Raw genomic sequence first — 18,470 nt, 5'->3', positions numbered from 1 at the left:
CCACAATGCCACAGCCTTGCAGTGCTAATACAACATAGTTATTAAATAGAACATTCTTCTCCCACATACTTGTCTGGTATTTTTTCCATGAGGAGAAATCAATGGCATTTGTTTAGCTATCTCTTTGAAGCAATACAGTTGTTTACTTGATTTAAGATTCCCTGATTCCCAGAAAACAAGAGAAAAACCAGGAGGCAGCTGCCATGCTCAGGAATTTCATGCTGTGGAAGGGTTGCAGAATGACCTAAGGATCTAAGAATTTCCTGGCCTTCCAAGTCTAAAAATTATTTACAAAATATGTAGGATCCAAATAGCAGGCATCCCTTAACACTTTTTGACTGGTTGGGCTAGTTATCCTATCTTCATTGTGCATCTGGCTAATCATGTCTTGACTTCCTCTAACACATACACTGTTTCTTTTCTGCCTTTCTTTTATACAGACAGGTAAAACTAATCAATTCTGCAGCCTTTGTATTTGCATCGCATCTCAGGGAGAATCATTCAAGTCATTCTGGCCAGTGCACTGAACAGTGACTTCAATATTCAGCTATAATTACAAAAGAGGCATTTATTTTCCCCCTGTACTTAGCCTGACTGAAATACAGCCCAGGCTGATCACTTTTGTAATCCGTATTTGGAGAATGTCCAATGGAACACCATCCCAGGATCTGGATAGGAGTTCACGAGAAGAGATAATGCCTGTAGTGCATTTTAGCAAAGCAAAGAAACATCACATAACTGCAACCTATAAAACAGGTTCAGACATTTAAGTGTGTGACATGCCATGATTGAAGTCTCACAAAGCCCATGGATTTTAGGAAGTTATTATCCTGAGGGTAAATATGGTCTACCAGTGTACAGTTTTAGAGAAAGGGGATTTATAGAAGCTACTGATTCCCAGAGAGTTTTGAATTATGTATCTAGGCATATTGCATATTCTTTCAAGATAAGAGAGAAACTCTGTGTGTGCACTTATTTGTTCTCTTTATTTGAGCCTCACCCTTTCCATGGTTGTCATTTAAGAAAGTAACAATATCTGATAGCTACTTATGTGCCTTTAATGCTTAGAGAGAGAATGTGGTTTTAGTGAAGCTTTGATTATTTGGAAATTCTCCAAAGGGGAAAGCACCCTGAATAAGAAATGTAGGGCTCTGAGGAGACCTTGTGGAATAGTTAAGTTAAAAGTCCTACATTTTAGCTCAAGAGCAAGCACTTCAGTGTTGTGTGCCTGGTGGAAGGCCAGAGGCAAAGGTCAGTGCTGAGCTCTCCAGAGAACAACCTTGTGCTCTTTGGGGTTCCATCCACGCCAACAAGATTTTCCTACTGAAGCGTGGCCTTCCACTGTCCCATCTGCAAGACATCTGCTGTTATACCAGACTTGTATTCCTTTATTGCATAGGGTGCAATGTGGAGGAGTTACATAGGAGAGGAGATGGAGCATATGCTGGTATGGGAGACCTCAAGGCTATAAACAACTCACCCAATGGTCAGATAAAAAGATGCAGAACTGCAGCTGTCAAAACTGATTTTAAACTGATTTAGTAAATTGGAATATAATGTGAAAAGACAAACCAAAAGAGAAAGACCAAGGTGTAAAAGCATATTAACAAACATAAAATGAACCTAAATGGTTCCTAGAGTGAGGAAGAATCACCTTTAACATCGTACTGCTCCTGAAAAAAAATTGGGATGCACTATATCAGAGTCATAGATAGGTCATTTTATACAGAATAATTACTTGTTATTGCTAGATATGGGTACAAAATTAATGTAGTTGTATCATACTTCAAAGGTCAGTAGAAAAACTGCATTTACAATTAAGCCAAATAAAAACAAAGCTCAAGGCAAGTCAAGACAAGTACAGACAAAGCATGTCTTACAAGCCTCAGTCCCAAGCCCTTGCAAACTCAGAACAAAATCTGTGGCTTTTTAGTAGCAATGGCAATACTGCATGTAGTGGGATACAGCTCTATAGGTTCCTCTTTTCATGCATTCAAAGCCTGGAAAACTAACCATAAGGAAGTTTAACAGAAGCATTTCCATCTACCTGGAGGTGCCCCAGCAAGTCTGGGCCTTGTGTTAATGGGTGGCCAACTTGTGGATTTGGGGCAGGACCACCATAGGCTTTATCAAATGACCAATAAAAAATGGTGCTGACACTGTTGGTCCTGGATAATCTTAATCCTCACAAGTAAACCAGGAGCACTCCAAAACAGCACCAGGAGCAACCACAGCATGTTGAAAAACAAGAGTGATGGGCAACCTGAAAAACTGATCTCTTTCCCCTCTGAACTCCTTCCTTAACCATCTCTTCTTTCAGTTCTCTGCAATGTGCAAGATATGTGTTGTGGCTCTGGGCCAGAAGGAAGATTTGTTACATATCACATCAGTTCAGAGAAGTTATTGTGCTACCAAATGCTCTTTTGGTTTGTCCTGCACTACATTAACATATAGAAGGTTATCACCTTTTAGTTTTCTTTTTACAAGATCTGTAGGTGTTTACATCCTTGTTGAGCTCTTGGGACTAGAGATCTTCTTTTCTCATGCTTGGACAATCCCTAGCTCAATACAGCAATTTTTAAAAAAATATTAATCATATCAGTTATTATTAATAGCAAAATTCTATGGCTTAATAAAGGCTCTTAACTTACAGGATGAGAAAATACTGGCAGCAATTTTTTTTTTTTTTTTTTTTTTTTTTAAATAAGCAAACCCCGACTAAACCCTTTTCAGCAGCTATGCTGATTATGGTCCTGATTTTAAGACTCAAAGGTGAACAGAGTTTGACCACTTGGATCAAACTCTACATTTATAAATTTAAATTACAAGCTAAACAGAAATCTTTCTCCATTAGCCAACAAAGGAACTAAGAATATAAGGACTTATTAGTTAAGATATGTGAAATGAGGTTTGGGGGTTTATTATTCTAATTAGGAACAGAAAAATTCCTATTCCATCTTGTAATTAAAACAATATACCTGCTACCATCTAATTACATTTGACATTTTCAAGGTGTTGGGAGCTGAAGTCTATAATTACAGAACTACTGCTGCCTTAAGCAGAACATGCCATTAATATTCATTTATTAAATAGCCAGTTATACTGTTTAGAAGATTTTTAGAAATGTGCTCTTTTTTTTTTTTAAGGAATGTTAGACTTTTAGAAGACACATTTTATATTTGTATTTTTAAAAAGACACGAAGAAAAGTCGTGTGGGATCTGACATACTTTATATAACATATTGACTATAAACCTATTTATTAGTATTGTAAGCAGTTACGTTGGGGATTTATAGTCCTTTAGAATTATTTCTTTTCTTTTAACAGAATGGGTAATTACAGTCAGAAATAATATGGGAGTCCTGTAATGAAGTCATAAGACAGTAAAATGCAATTCTTACAATTCCTTGATTTTGCAATTAGCTATAAAATTATAGTGTACATACAGTAGTTTAAAAAAAATGTTATCTGCATCTTTTATTTTACTGTCTCACAATAAAATATCACTTAAAATATTGCTTATTGTTGACAGTTCAATATCATAATTTAAAACAGTGGCCTGCCCTTAATCAAAGTAGAGGTGAACTTGTGGCCAATGCAGAGCCTGTTGCTCAAGGAGAGACTTTCCTTTTTAGACATTACAGATATGGAAAAATACACACTGAAGATGAAACTCTGAAGGCAAGGTATTCCATGAGTCTGCCTGCTCTGTGTTTCCATTCTAGGAAATGCAACCTTGGGCACATCTAGATAAAAGGGCATAATTTCTGAAGAGAAGGGCAATAGGCACTTTGCCTTTTTCATCCAAATAAAATAGGTTTGTGTCCTGTTATCAGATGCTTTTCCCCCTCAGACCTGGATCCTGGCTAAGTCATTAGGTACGACTTTCCAATAGTTAATGATAAAAGACATTGCAAATGTTTCAAGAGTTAAATGATGTGCAGAAGTGAAGTTGCAGTATGTATGAATTCAAATGCTCTGCAGAATTTCAGTGTCCCAACAAGAGTGACAGAGACCCAGTGTGAGCTCCCAGCATGCCTGGGCAGAGTGCAGCATGCCAGCCTTCAGGTCAGGATGCCCCCTGTCCCAAACAGCTCCTCAGTCTCTGTGCAGTCAGCTGTAGAGGGCACTCAGTTCCACAGCAATCTTAATTATTCAGAGTATGAAGATATTAGGGAAGTCCTCTTTCATCCCTGATCATCTGTATAAGGACTAGAAAGAGCCTAGCCCCTGGTGATTATTTGTGCATGCTTGCATCAGTGACAATCAGTGCCTGCATCCAGCAGGAAGTGAGTAATAGTATGTAATGCATCCTGCTAAAGAAGCAGGACTCAATTTGGTTACATTGTATACCATTATTCCACACATGATATAATATTTATATTATGTATTCACAAATATATTACATATTCTGCATATTGTATGCTAGACAAAACATACATGGTTAATATAGTATGTGAGTGTAAATATATATGTATGTTTGGGATATATATATATATATGTATAAACACACACTGCCTACTGGAGGAAACTTACTCGATGCCTGGTGTTATTTTTGTAATGCTCATAGCACTTAGTGGTGCCAATGCACCCTCCCTTTCTGCACCATCACAGCCTCTATGCTATGCAACATTACCATGCAATCAACTTGAACACAGATAACCAGAAAGACAAAAATTCCTCCATTCTCCACCTTTTGCAGATTTTGCCTTGAACATTTTGAAGATACAACACACTTTCTTCAAATCTGTCCCTCAGCACATCAAAGATAAGCTGTTTTTCCAAATAAAACCCTTCATATTAAAAAATGTCTCTGTGAAATTTAGCTAGAATCCTCCTCCTTTAACCAACCACAATTACATTTTATGCACAAAAGAGATCTGCATTTTAGAAGTCCAATGTTTAAAAATCTTAAAATGGCCAGTTAATGCAAGAAACCAGTGTCCCTCTGCCACATATATAGAAGGTTTCATTAAGTTTTCTAACATATAATTATCCAGTTTTACCTCCACTTATTTATTCTGTTGTAGAATAGAATGAATGACATTGATTTTAATCAATCATTTTTGTAAATGTGTACTTGTTGTGACTTAACCCCAGCTGGCAACTAAGCACCACATCATGTTCAATCACACCCCCCCAGCCCCAGTGGGATGGGGGAGAAAACTGAAAGAGTAATAGTGAAAAAACTCATGGGTTGAGATAAAGACCGGTGAATAGGTAAAGCAAAAGTTACTCACACAAGCAAAGCAAACCCATCAGCAGTGGTTGATTTCTTAGCAACAACTAAAAACATCAGTGTATTATGAACATTGTTCTCATACGAAATCCAATACTAAATCCAAAACATAATGCTCTTCTAGCTACTAAGAAGAAAATTAGCTCCATCCCAGTCAAAAGCAGGACAGTACTGAAAACTGCAACAATAATATAATCTAAATATGCCTGAAATTATGTGAGGACAATCCCTATTTCTCATAATGTGAGGTGCTTGATGTAAAAGAGGAGAGTTTTTTTCTTAAGAGATGTGATAGTCTTATTTTTTTGTGATTTTGTCTAAGTGAATCTATTTAGGATTGAAAGCTTTTACTTTTCAGCTGTTGCTAAAAGTGAGGAAAAATTAACACGATAGGCATCTTAAAAAGAAAAAAAGGAAGCAGATAAGCAGTTCAGAGCACATTATCAATAGGTACCTTTGTTGCAGTAGAGACACAGGGAAGGAGTTATTGCATCTCAGTGGAGAAGGAAGCAGTTGTTCTAATGTTGTCTTGTTCAGTAAAGACTCTGGGAAAGAAACAAAAAACATTTCTGAGCATTTAGTAAGAGGATGCAGAAAATAACTGCATGCTGCTGATCACTTCTGAATGCCCCAAAGCCCATGCTGAGGGCAGGGCTGCTCTCTCTGTTCACCTATAAACCAGTGGCTTCAAGATGCCTTTTTGCTATTCCTTCTCTTGAAGACTTTCTTCCAAAGGGGCTTACTGGCTGAATCTGTACTTTCAGGAGCTGGTGGAAAGCTGGGGTGAATTTCTTCCCAGAGAGGCCATTTTTGCTCTTAATAAATTACTGGAAGTAATTGCAAATGGTAAAATCACTAAATAGCTAGAGAATAAAAGAATTGCGAGCCATAGTCATCCTGGTTTTTAACAGATTGAGTCTTGCCAAAGATCTTTCCTATTTTTATAGAATTACAAAATGAATGTGTGAAGGCAGAATGCTATATTATCACATTATAGGGAAGCACTGGATACTATTTTTTATTTACTGTTACTTTAAAACTTAATCAAAACTAGCTTTGATATAAACACTCTTATATACATGACAGAAGGTTGCTAAAGGACCAGAAAGGGTGATGATGAACAGCACAATTCCAAGGTCCCACATGGGAAACTGCAGTCCTGGTACTTCCTTTCTTTAAAAAAAATAAATAAATAATGATAGTCAGAGTTTGTCTATTAATGATTGATAGATCATGATAGATAGATGAAAAGGCTAAATTATGTGTGCTGAAGATCAGATTGGGTGTTTTGACTAGCTTGGTAGACAACAAGGTTATTTGGTATCAACTGAATAGTACCATAACTCTAGAGAATTAATGATTTAATGATGTTAAGATGGATATACTGAGAAGCAATGAGATGTACGTAGTGAACATCACAGCGTTTTACTAACAGACCATGTTGTCTTTGCAAAAGCATTGATCTTCCATTTCCAAACTAATTTGTTGCTTTCTTCTCTTCTAGTTGCCCATATTGGCATCATCTGTTGTTAGCCTCTATTTTCTTGAACTTACTGATGTGTTCAAGCCAGTTCACTCTGGATTTAATTGCTATGATAAGAGTCTGAGTATGCCATACATTGAACCTACACAAGAGTCTGTTCCCTTCTTGATGTTGCTTAGTCTGGTTTTTGCTGGACCATCAATTACGGTAAGTTTGAGGTGCCACTGTCACTTATTAAAGATTTTTAACAGAGTTTCCGTTGGTATAAAGATAATAGCTCTTTTGGTTTCAGTTAGGCTGTCATCCAGGCTAACCACAGAATCACCCAATGGTAGGGGCTGGAAGGGACCTCTGGAGATCACCTTGTCCAAATCCCCTGCCAGAGCAGGTTCAATTACCCTAGGATTTTAAACTCATCTTTTAGTATTCTATAATAGAAGGAGACACACTGCTTAAAAAATTCCCTGTAGCACTTCATCTGCTCACATTATTCTGATTGTGGGCACTGATGTTAAGAAACAGGATCTACATTTGGGTGATAATAGCCTTAATGATTCTGTTATGCTGTGCAAATACTTGAACTTTTACACCCAGGACATCCCCATACTCTGAGATAGACCAAAAATTGGAGATTTTGCTGGAAATTGAAGCCTTTCATTTACAGCCCTGAACATGCCACTTTTGTTAGAACTAGCTTTTTCCAGTAAGAAGTTATATCGACTGTGTCAGTGAAATAATTACACTTTCTCCGATAACACTGGGACTCCTCTAAATTGCAAGTTAGTCATTAAAAGCAGGCAAAAGGATGCTGGTTTAATCATTCACCCAAAGGGAGGTGGTTATTTCAGCAGAGCAGAAATCATGTCCTGTCAGAATATGAGCATTTGGTCACTATTTTAAGAAAAAAAATAAATTGTCTGATACAGGTGAGTATTGTCCCTGTTGGAATTGCTGTGTGAAGTCAAAATTAAATCTGAAGAATTTACCTTTATATATATACTAGACAAAATTAATGTAACCTGTGTTCCTACCTAGAAAGGTTGGATCAGTTGATACTTGAGGTCCCTTCAAACCTGGCATTCAATGATTCTATGATTCTATCTGATTTTAGGCAACTCAGTCAGGAGCCTTATTCTCACACCAGTCCTGTTTGGCAAATGGAGAGAGAAATGCACCTTGAATGGGTGACCATGCTCTCAAAAGGCTGAATCAACCTTCTAAAAGGGTCTCCTCTCTCCTGACATTAATGATTGCACATCTCAGTTAAGCACTTTTTTGAGTTTTGCTGCAAATGTATCTTTGCTGCCAGCCCCTGTGGATTCCATTAAACTCAGCCAGTTCATTCCTCCTATAATACTACCCAATGTGCAATCACCAAATCTATAGAATGTGATGCCCACATAAAAATCAAGTGCTGTTCTTTCTTTGCTTTCCAGGATGGTGGTTTTTTGTCTTGGTTTAATCTGAACTGTTCTTACTGTGTTTGCTATCAAACACCTTCAACTGAGATGAGAGATACCCATTTCATTATGGCCATGTCTATTAAGGGCTTTGATTACAGCTGAATTATTTCAGCAATGCATTAAATTTTGCAAAAGAAAATGGTATTCTTGCTTGAATCCTTCTCCTAGCAGCAATACAGACAACTAACCAAAACATGCCATGTGAGGAACTCAAAATCACACTTGAGCATAAGATCAGTAAAGAAAATGAATCCTGAGGCTTCAAAATTGCTTGAAAGCTGCAAGCCTTCGGAAGGTGTAGTTCATTTGTATTAGCGTGAGCATGAATGTGACGCTTACATTAATTGGAAAATGGGCTCTGGTAGTGTGAAATACACAACCTCCTTTAATAAAAGACACTGACAGAATGTCAGCTTTTTTATTATGCAGTATCACTTCTGAAATAAAAACTAGTAGTTTTTTTGTCCATTTCTTCCCTTTTTCTTTGGAAAAATACACCATTGAAGCTCAATGCAAAAATATTACAATTGTGCCATTATCATCTTGTAGAGTTTGGCATTTTTTATTTACTTTTCATTAATGTTTTAATTAATTACACATTTTATAAAACCTGTAAAACTTAGAAAAGAAGGCATGAGCTATGTGAGGAACAGAGAATCTCCAGCTATATAGCATATGGGAGCTTCTGCCTGCAGTTCAGGTCTCAGTAAAATTTCAGGAATCAACAAAATACAGATGTGATTAAGCCACATTTTAAATATTACCAAAGAGTGTAAATAAAAAAAAAAATTAAAAAAAAAGGTAGAGGGGAGAAGACCAGCAAATTCCAGTCCCAATTCCTTCTTTAAGCCTTATACAAATATTAGAATAAGAATTTAATGATTTTATATTATTTTTTGTGATCTACTCAGATTATCCCAAGACTGGAGAACATATTAAATCTATTAAGTTTGTAGTAACTTTTAAAATAACAATCTAGCATTTTGTAATTAATTTTCTCAAGCCATTATTACAAAAGGATCTATGTGAATTTGAGGCTTTGTGGGTTTCTTTTATTCTTTGGATTTTTTGCTTATCATTAGTGAGCAGAAACTGTTTTTAACTAGGTCTGTTCTGTAGCCCTGAGGTGCTACAGAAAATTAGTACCTGTATTATTGACATATAGCTTGTGGCATATGTGAAATTTTCTGTATCTATTCATAAACCACAGGAGACTTCAGTATGGAACAACTGAAATTGTATGAAATTGCCAACATAGATATTTTGTCTGAAATATAGGTATACCTGAATTGCAACATTACTTCAATGTCCTTCAAAGAATCCTGAATCTGGACCTCTGACATATATTCCTTGAAGTTATTAATTCAAAAATACTAGGAGCTGTTATTTAGTCATGTCACTGTAAGTTCAAACCCTTATCAGCCACTGACTAAAAATCTATTTAAAGGTAATAATGTGCTTTTTAACAGAGTTTGGGAGAAATTAGATCACATTGGTTTGGGAAATCAATTCACAGGGAAAGAAATTCACTGCTGGCAGTTGCAGTCCTACTGCCTCCTGTGCTGTGGGAGTTGGTTTCCTTGGAAATACCAGCCTCTGGATTTTCCTTGACACAGGCCTATTTGTTTCCCAATATTCTTCTAGATCACACAAGTTAATCCATATCTCTGGTGTTTTAGCCTGTGCCAGGCATTCCCTGGGTGTGGGTTAAAAACTATTAGTTTCTCTGGTTTTTTTTAAGTTTGAAATACTCCTGATTTCTCATTGAAGTTTCAGCTGTAAATTGATCAAATGGAGATAGATTATAGTAGCCATAGTTCTCATCTAATTACAATCCTTTAAAAAACCCTTACCAATGTCTTTTCCATATGAGACAACACTCACTACCTTCAGCTTTTCTAGCAAAGAAAGGAAATTTCAATTTATTAAATGTTTACCTAAAAAAGAGTTGGACTAAGCTTGTCCATAGTATCTGCCTTCTACTAAGGTGAGGGGTCTTAGCATGCACAGACTTCACTGCTGATTACAGCAGATGCAGCATAATTCAGATGCTTTAGGATCTCATTGCACTGTAGCTTTGTGCATTGCATACATCAGTTTTCAATGTGTCTGTGGATAGACAACATAAATATCTTCTTAGTGGTGAGAACTGCCTCATTAGTTTTAACCTCACCCTTATTCTGAACTCATTACAAGCCCTAAACAGATTTTCAAGTTGTTGCACTATTTAGCAAGGAAAAAAAATCAAAGCTGAGACTGTAAATGTACAAATGTACTAGATTTTCCAGTCAGTAACACAATTTTTCATCTATATTCTTCCCTTTATTTCTATTATAAACTCCTGTCTAGGGCTTCAGTCATGATCTGTTTTGCTTAGTTGTCAATCTTGAGTCAAACTGTGACATTAGTGTGTTCAGAGGGACTATAAGGACAGAATTTTTTCTGCTGCTGTGGATCTGGTTAAAACCCAAGCCAAATTAAAACAACAACAACAAACCACACACACACAAAAAAACCCCACAACAAACAAACAAACAAACAAAACACAGAAGACCAGGCTTCCACATAAGTAGAAGCTGCTAGGGATTGCAAGGCTTGAGGCCAAGACTGAGTGCTAAAACCGTCTCAGGAGCACTAAGATTTTGCAGAGGCTCTGGATTACTTTAGAGGCAAGATTTACATTTTTCTTGTAGCAGCATCAAATTTCAGCTGATCAAGACCCTGATTCCACTGAGCACAATTTACTCTATACCGCTTGCACGTGATTTCAATGCCTTTTTGCCTGCTCTCACTTAGGCTAAGTTGCATTACTCAATGTTTACGTATTGATACAAATCTTTTGAAGGCAAATACATCAGTGGATGACATTGGTTGTGGTATTGTTATATTTCAGCCCTTTAAAGTCAATCAGTGTTTTCTGAGTAACTGCTACATGTAATTTAATGGCTCCCTTCTCATTGCAGATAATGATAGGAGAAGGAATTCTTTACTGTTGCCTGTCCAAAAGAAGAAATGGGATTGGAACAGAGGCCAATATTAATGCAGGAGGATGCAACTTCAATTCTTTTCTTAGAAGAGCTGTCAGATTTGTTGGTGAGTTTCAAATGTTAGTCACAAAGAAATGTCCATGTACATTTAGTTTTAACATGCAGGTTTCCTTCTCTGAAACAGCCTTTCAGAGCAGTGCAGGGTTGTCACTGGCATAGATCTTCTGCCAGAAAATGTGAGAAGAAGCTGTCAAATGGAGTGACAGAGCAGCTCCGTACTCAGTAATGCAGCACCTAAGCTCCCTGTTTTCCATTTCCTCTCCTGTACTATTGTCAGTGTTTCTATAAGAATAATTTGTTTTTCTTTCTCTGCCCACCTTGAGCTGGCTTCCTTATAATGGTTTTAGTGTATAGTGTCTCCTGCCTGTTGCCATGAGGATTCAACCCACCTGACACAGTATCCAACATGACAGTAAAAACTGGTCAGAAACTGTCAGTAGATTTGACATTCTTTTTCTGGGATGTGTTTAGCTACCTCTTGAGAAAGGGCTAGAATCTGGCAACCTAATGATAGAGATGACATGTTGAATTGTTTTAATTATCATTTGTGAAAACTGAAATTGAAAAGGCAACTGGACTTCGTTCCCCTTCTTACAGTTAGTTTTTTCTCTGTTCCAGAATTTTTTTCATTGGAGAGGGCAACCTTGGCAAAGACAACCTGCAGGAAAGCAGACTGGAAACATGATAGGGGGACTATACACTAGGTTTATGTAGTCTGGAAAGCAGAGAGGTAATGACAGGGGAGGTTCTACAGTCTGTGACTCTTAATATCAGCAGTGACAAAATGAGCAGAGGGGATGGTAGATTACAACATCAGCAAGGATGACTGTAAAAATACTCTGTGCTCTCTGCTTCTCCTGTATGGCATCCCATTCCATCACCAAAAAACACAAGCCCAAAGATTCATTAATTTAATACTTGATTGATATTCTGAATTTGCAGTTTCTTTCACATTTTAATGACTTTCCTTCTGTGAAACAACTGCATTTACTTAAAATGCTTTGCAAATTTTCATTATTAACCAGACAGAAACATTGATCAGTTACCAAAAAGACTTAAATATTTGGACTCATTAAGTCCAAAGATTTGCTATTCAAGAAATGACAGAGGTGTGAGGGTAGCCAAAATTATTGCCAGTTGATGAGCCCCTTGTGGTAAAAAGAGAACAGGTCCTCATAGTAGTGATCTAATGGGCAGCTTCTCTTCATAGAATCATAGAATGGTTTGAGTTGGAAGGGTCTGTAAAGATCATCTAGCTCCAACCCCCCTGCATGGTCAGGGACACCTCCCACTAAATCAGGTTGCTCAGAGCCCCATCTAACCTGCCCTTGAACACTTCTATGAAAAGGTGTAGGAGAACATCAAGTAATCAAAATTAAATGTTAAGTACCAAGAGGAAGAAAACAAGTATAAATTATCTTAATTTTTTACATTAAAGAATTCACATTTGCAATAAGATTTCATTTAAAAAAATGCATCTTATTCTCCAGTGAAATTATTTCAAGTCCAATGACACAAACCACCAGAATTCCATTGAATGTATTTTTAACAATTAATTAATCTAATTTAATAATACAGTTAACAAGTCTAATTATTTCTTTTCTAGGTGTTCATGTGTTTGGCCTTTGTTCTACTGCTCTTGTTACTGATATTATACAACTATCAACAGGATATCAGGCACCGTATTTCCTGACTGTTTGCAAGCCAAACTATACATCCTTAAATGTATCCTGCTCAGAGAATTCATATGTTGTGGAAGATATTTGCTCAGGATCTGATCTTAGTGTTATCAATGCTGGAAGGTTGGTTCTATCCTTCATTGTGTACATTTTTAAGTATTATTTTTTTTTTTTAATCTTCTGTCCCAGTTTCATTATTTTTTTCCTAATCTGAAAATCTGTATGAGTTTTGTCCATTTTTTATAACAAAGGTGAGAGCATAAGTAGTGGTGTTCAGTTTTCTTTATAAAGGTATTAGGCCAGTTGTGGGCTTTGTCAGATTCCAAAGCACAGTTGTTAGTAGCTAGTTATTTTCCCTCCTTCAAAGGAGACAACTCCCTGTACAATTATTAACATGTATAGCTTCTACTGCTTTTCCCAGTGGGATCTTGCTAAGTTACTCATAACAGCCAGGGGAAGAAGTTACCCAAGTACTTTATCTGAGACCTCTGTAGAACATAGGTTATTCTTCTGGCATTTTGGTTTTAGTTTGTGAGGCCTGGTTTTGGGATTTGTTCCTCTTTCTCTAGTTAAGATTTTACTATTGACAGGATTGACAAAATTCTTTTATTAGAAGAAAGACAACAGTGCAAATCTGCGTATTCCCAAACATATGGCCTTTTCTTTCATGGTGTTTCTCACTGGTGGTTTGTCCTTGATAATTTAGTCTTTAGCCTCCCTACTTATCCAGCTAGAAGAGAAATTAATGTTGCTTATAATAGCAGGCTTCAGACATGCATATTGGTCAAGTTGTGATGTAAAACAGACTATGTATCTTATTTTAAACAAGCTCAACATGATAAAATTATGGTAACTCAGTTACTGATGACAGGTCATAGATTTAAACAAGGAAACCAAAAGTGTAAGTCAGTAAGTTATACTGTTCCAATATATCTGCTACTTTTTAGTTCAAGGACTTCATCAGTATGAAGCATCCTAAATATAAGCACTGAGAAATCATAAAGTTCTTCACTGAATACAATAGTTGTCTTCCAAATCTTTTCCACAGTAGGTTAACTTTTATGGCCTGTTAGTCATTGAATGTTTGAATGTTTTGCAGTCCTTCAAAATATTGATGCTTTTAAAAAATATTTTGCTCTCCAAAAAAGTTACAGCAGGATTACAGAATGCTTGAAATTCCTGTTTTTGAATCAGCTGCATAATTTCTGTGTACCTAATTAGTAGACATGAAGCTGTGTTACTTCTGACACATCCACTTCACTGAAGCTTTGCACTCATTTCTTGTTCTGCATTAGCCCCAGTTGCTAGCTTCTGTTTTAACTTTATGCCTCAAGGGATTACATTTTTGTCACATGGATATTATTAAAATATTCTGTATATATATTAAGGCACCTCTCCCCCAGTTTATTTACTATTTCATTTATTTCAATGGTTGACACACTTGGGAATCATGAAATCATTAACTTTGTAAGTATCTTCCACCAAAACTTGCAGTCTGTCTCCTCTCACTGGGACAAACCAATTTCACTAATGTTTAAAGACCCACCATTATTTTATGTATTATGTCTTAAATACATCTGGTGAGCTAAGACTCGTAATTGACATTGATTAATCTGACATAGCTTTTCAATTTATACATGTGGGAATGATTGAGAGCTGGAATGAAGAATTATGGCTGTATTCAGCCCAAATAATTTGGTGAAAACCAATCAGAATTACTGTATCAGCCTTCACTATCTCTTTTCCCATAGCCATTTGCTGTTCCTGGGATACTGCCACTGTAGCCTTATGCTTGCAAGCAGTGTGCGTTGCACCTACATGGTGTCCCAGGGAAATCAGTGTAGCTTTACATGTGAGCAGGCAGAAAAATTTTCATCATTACGTTTGATTCATTTCATTATCATCTCAAATATGATGCTTACTTCTCTGAATTGACTGCCTGCAGCCATTTAAAAAATGCTGATCCCTCCTGCATTTAAATATCATCACTTCCAAAAAACAATAAATATAGTTGTAACATATTAAGACTAAGCCATAGGGGTTTTTGTGTTTGTTTCTTTAGGAAGATGATCATATATTGATATCTTAAATTTATTCCCATCACAGATTATACATTTGGTGATCTATAATATTTTGGCACCACCCTCATTTACTCCTTAATTAAAATTTCTTGTATTTTTCCTTTATTAAATTGTTGCTTTCTTTTGCCTATCTCAACCTTACCAAAGCATTCAGCCCTTGCTGCTTGTTCAACACTTTCTTCAGTCTGCTGTAAGAGTTCTGGTATAACTTCTCCATCTTGGAAGGTTAATTTGACTTCAGTAATTTCAGCTTGTAAGGGACCTGTTCTTCTGAGATTGCTAATGGCCTTCATTTTTTATTTGTACTTCCCAGAAACTTTGGCTGTAGAAATTTGCTGCTAGCCTCCCCCAAGAAAAGTATAGAGAGGAACACATAATTATCCAGCTGATTGTATGAAATGATTTTCTGCAACATCCCCAAATATCCAGAGGTTTCTTTGTCCATCTTTTCCTCTATTTATCTTCAAAGACACTTTTCAGTCATTTCTATTCAGCTCTCCAGTGAGTTCTTTATCCTCTGTTATTTCTGGTGTTCTGACTCAGTATGACTCTCTCACTCAGTATGATTCTTTCTCTTCATTGTTTCCCCTCTACACGTCCTCATTCATGAGCATTTAGAGTGATAACACTGTCATCTGAGTTTAGGACATGTTTTCTTTGAGATCTTTGTTCACCTTTTCAATACAGAGCCATACAAAAAAGGCTACATATTTTTAGCCTGAATTATTTTCATTTTAGATTGAAAGATAACAAATAGAGGATAAAAAACAGTGTCACCATTAAAGAGTACACAGAGTGCATTTACTCTGTAACATACTGTGCCTACACTGAAAGCATATGAATAGAAAATATAATAAAGATAAAATTGACTGGAGCACAGTGACACCTTATATACTGTAACAATGCCATCAAATTAAGATTAAGTTCTGAGTGGTACTAAAGTTCACAGAATCAAATCTACTCAGTAGCTCCACAGAGACTCTAAGTAGATTTCTGCTTCCACTAAAATCTGCACAGGGTAAAGGTGTTGATTAGCCATTAGAAAAAAAATCTATTTTTTTCATGTCTTTATCCTCCTGTCCTCAATCCTGAACTGTTTCCCCAGGGAGACTATTTGTGAAAGGTTTGTTCAGGTGTGGAGGAGAGGAAGAAAAAAAAGAAGAATTTGGTCTGTCTTTAGAAATGAAAAAGGAATCATGCTGATTTCATGTTGGCCAGAGTCTGGAGCCATGGGCTCAAATTCAGGTCAGCAGTGTGGTATTCACACTGAACTACATGCACATGTTTGATTGCCAATGAATTATTTAGAACAGAGAAGGCAAAATGCATAGGAAAGAAATTTAGAAAGTAGACTTTCCTGCTTGGGAGAAAAATGTCTTTGTCTAAAGATAAAGGACAGTGTTTCAGTCTTTGCAATTTTTTACTAGCTAACTCGGGTGCTGCTAGAAAGCTGTTTTTGCAGAGCCCAGTTAGGGTAGCAAGACCCATCTGCAAAGCTGAATGACTGTTCAAGTGTTTATCCCAAGCTGAGTTTTCTCAGGTGAGAGTGGCTGCTGTGGCTGCAAGATACACATGGGCTTCTTCAGCAAGACAGCCAGCACACTACATTTCATGTCCATGCCATTTGAAGGACATAAATGTACAGATATAAACTGCTATGTTTCTTCTCTGCATCTTCCTCACTTCTAGAACTCAGAGGTCATGAAAGTTTTTTAGGACTTCTACAAGCTATGAACTAGATGTCTGTCATACAAGAGGTGTTACTCAATCCTCCCGCAGCTAAGATCTCCCTTCTGCTGTGTAACATCTCTCCTTTGTGTTCCCATCACTTTTATTGTTTTTAGAGGATTGAAATGGGTGTATGAAAAGAATAAAGGTAAAATGTTAAAAAGCCTCATATGGAGGTCCTGTCTAGCTGCTACTTGTAGAAAACCTCCTTTTCTTGATCAGAGAAGTAGAAGCTAAGCTGTTGCTTTTCATTTTCATATCTGTAGTTTCTGACTCAAGACCCAGTCCACATCATGTAAGTCCCTAGTTTTTCAATGGGAACAGAAGGCCCTCAGCAATTTCAAGAGCAGACCTGATACTGCCTACTGTCTCACACAGTTCAGATGTGTTTTAATTTACCCTGTTTTGGTCTTTGGAAAGGGCCCAATAACCCTTAAAATGTCCTCTCAGTGTTCTTGTGCTCTGTTCACTCCTATCATGTTATGAAGTGCTGAAATTTAAAAAATAAACCTGAATACATAGCAAAGAAAGATGCGGTTTGCTTCCCTCTGAGAAGAATGTCATCCTGTCTTTCCCCCATCATTAGAGCAAGAAAGCAGGAGCATGAAGATGATTAATTCAGTTGCAGAAGTTACAACCTGATTATCAAAGTGTATGAGTTCTTACTTTGAAAAGAGTCCAAGTGAAGTCAGTGAGAATAATCATAAGATCAAGGTTCATGCATTAAGTTGTAAAATTAGGTACTTACTGAAAAGTTGGTATGGAAATTTCTTTATAGAAATAAACATATTTCCACCAATCAAGCGTTCAGTCTTTAGTTTGTTCCCACTGTTCTCTTAGTACCCACACTTTTCTTAGTACACAAAATTTTTTATGCTGAATATCTCCTTCAAAACAAAGGTATTTCATTAACACTGATGCTTTCTCTAGATTATAGAAAAGAAATTTAGAAATTAAATATTAGTGATTGATCATGTATTGCTTAGGAAGTGTAAGGTGAAATTGACTGTCCCACCCAGTGTTTTTTTTCAAGTGACCACTAGCACAGTGTATTTAAACTGAGAAGCGTAATTTGAGTGTCCTTCCTTGGCAGAAAGTCATTCCCGTCTCAACACGCCACCTTGGCAGCCTTTGCAGCAGTGTACATTTCGGTGAGTAACCAAGGCTGTTCATTTGCATTTGCATGAAACAAAAGGCAGAAAATAATGTGCTGTATATTGTGAAGTGATGTGTTCCCTGGATATCCTAGATGGATGTAAGATTTTATCCTCCCAGTTTGAAAGCAAAATATAACTACTAACAGCTAAAATGAAACTAGCTCTATTAAGAATACAGAAAGGTTCAATTGCTTCACATCTTTTGTTAAGAATTCACATATAAAATGCAGTGCTTATCTGTCTTACAGGGTCATATTTTAACTTACCATTCAAATTAACCTTTATGTGTTCTGCCTTTTCTGTATTGCTGTCTTCACTTGACTTGCTGCTTTTAAACCTGAGGCACTAAGGAACAAACATTGATGTGATGTAGTTTCATTTGACCTCCATAGAATTGCAGCATGGATGAACAGGTACAATCACTCCCAGGGGCCTCCAAGGTGCTACTGCAAAGCAAGTGAATAAAAAACACAAGTAACTAGCAGAGAATTGTAGGACATGCTGCAGCAATCACAGCTGATTTTCCACTTCTGAACAATGACATTTCATCAGTATGGCTACATTTGTATGAGTGACCACTTGAAGTTTACCAAA

General features: G+C 36.8%; 2 protein-coding genes across 7 annotated transcripts in view; one reads left to right on the top strand and one right to left on the bottom strand.

Moving 5' to 3' along the window:
- Positions 1-18,470, bottom strand: part of PLPPR5 (phospholipid phosphatase related 5) — a 204,369-nt gene that overhangs the window by 104,681 nt on the left and 81,218 nt on the right. For 3 of the 6 annotated variants that reach the window (XM_051624545.1, XM_051624544.1, XM_051624546.1), the window contains 2 exons: positions 18,143-18,322; positions 5,693-5,783 (listed from right to left, as the gene is read on the bottom strand). Coding sequence is in view for 3 of the 6 variants with exons in the window: in XM_051624549.1 (XP_051480509.1) it covers positions 18,143-18,145 (3 nt within the window). In the remaining 3 variants the exon portion in view is untranslated. Of the gene's footprint in view, positions 1-5,692; positions 5,784-18,142; positions 18,323-18,470 lie in introns of those variants that run through there. The other 3 variants (XM_051624549.1, XM_051624543.1, XM_051624551.1) reach the window with 1 other exon arrangement.
- The window catches only part of PLPPR4 (phospholipid phosphatase related 4), a 31,785-nt gene that overhangs the window by 7,762 nt on the left and 5,553 nt on the right, over positions 1-18,470 (top strand). The window contains exons 2-5 of the mRNA XM_051624533.1: positions 6,743-6,928; positions 11,148-11,277; positions 12,838-13,033; positions 17,813-17,870. Coding sequence (XP_051480493.1) covers positions 6,743-6,928; positions 11,148-11,277; positions 12,838-13,033; positions 17,813-17,870 — 570 coding nt within the window. The remainder of the gene's footprint in view (positions 1-6,742; positions 6,929-11,147; positions 11,278-12,837; positions 13,034-17,812; positions 17,871-18,470) is intronic.

Source organism: Apus apus, chromosome 7 (genome assembly GCF_020740795.1).
Source record: "Apus apus isolate bApuApu2 chromosome 7, bApuApu2.pri.cur, whole genome shotgun sequence".
NCBI classification, from domain to species: domain Eukaryota; kingdom Metazoa; phylum Chordata; class Aves; order Apodiformes; family Apodidae; genus Apus; species Apus apus.
Note: the sequence above shows the minus strand (reverse complement) of the source record. Positions and strands in the feature narration are given on the sequence as shown.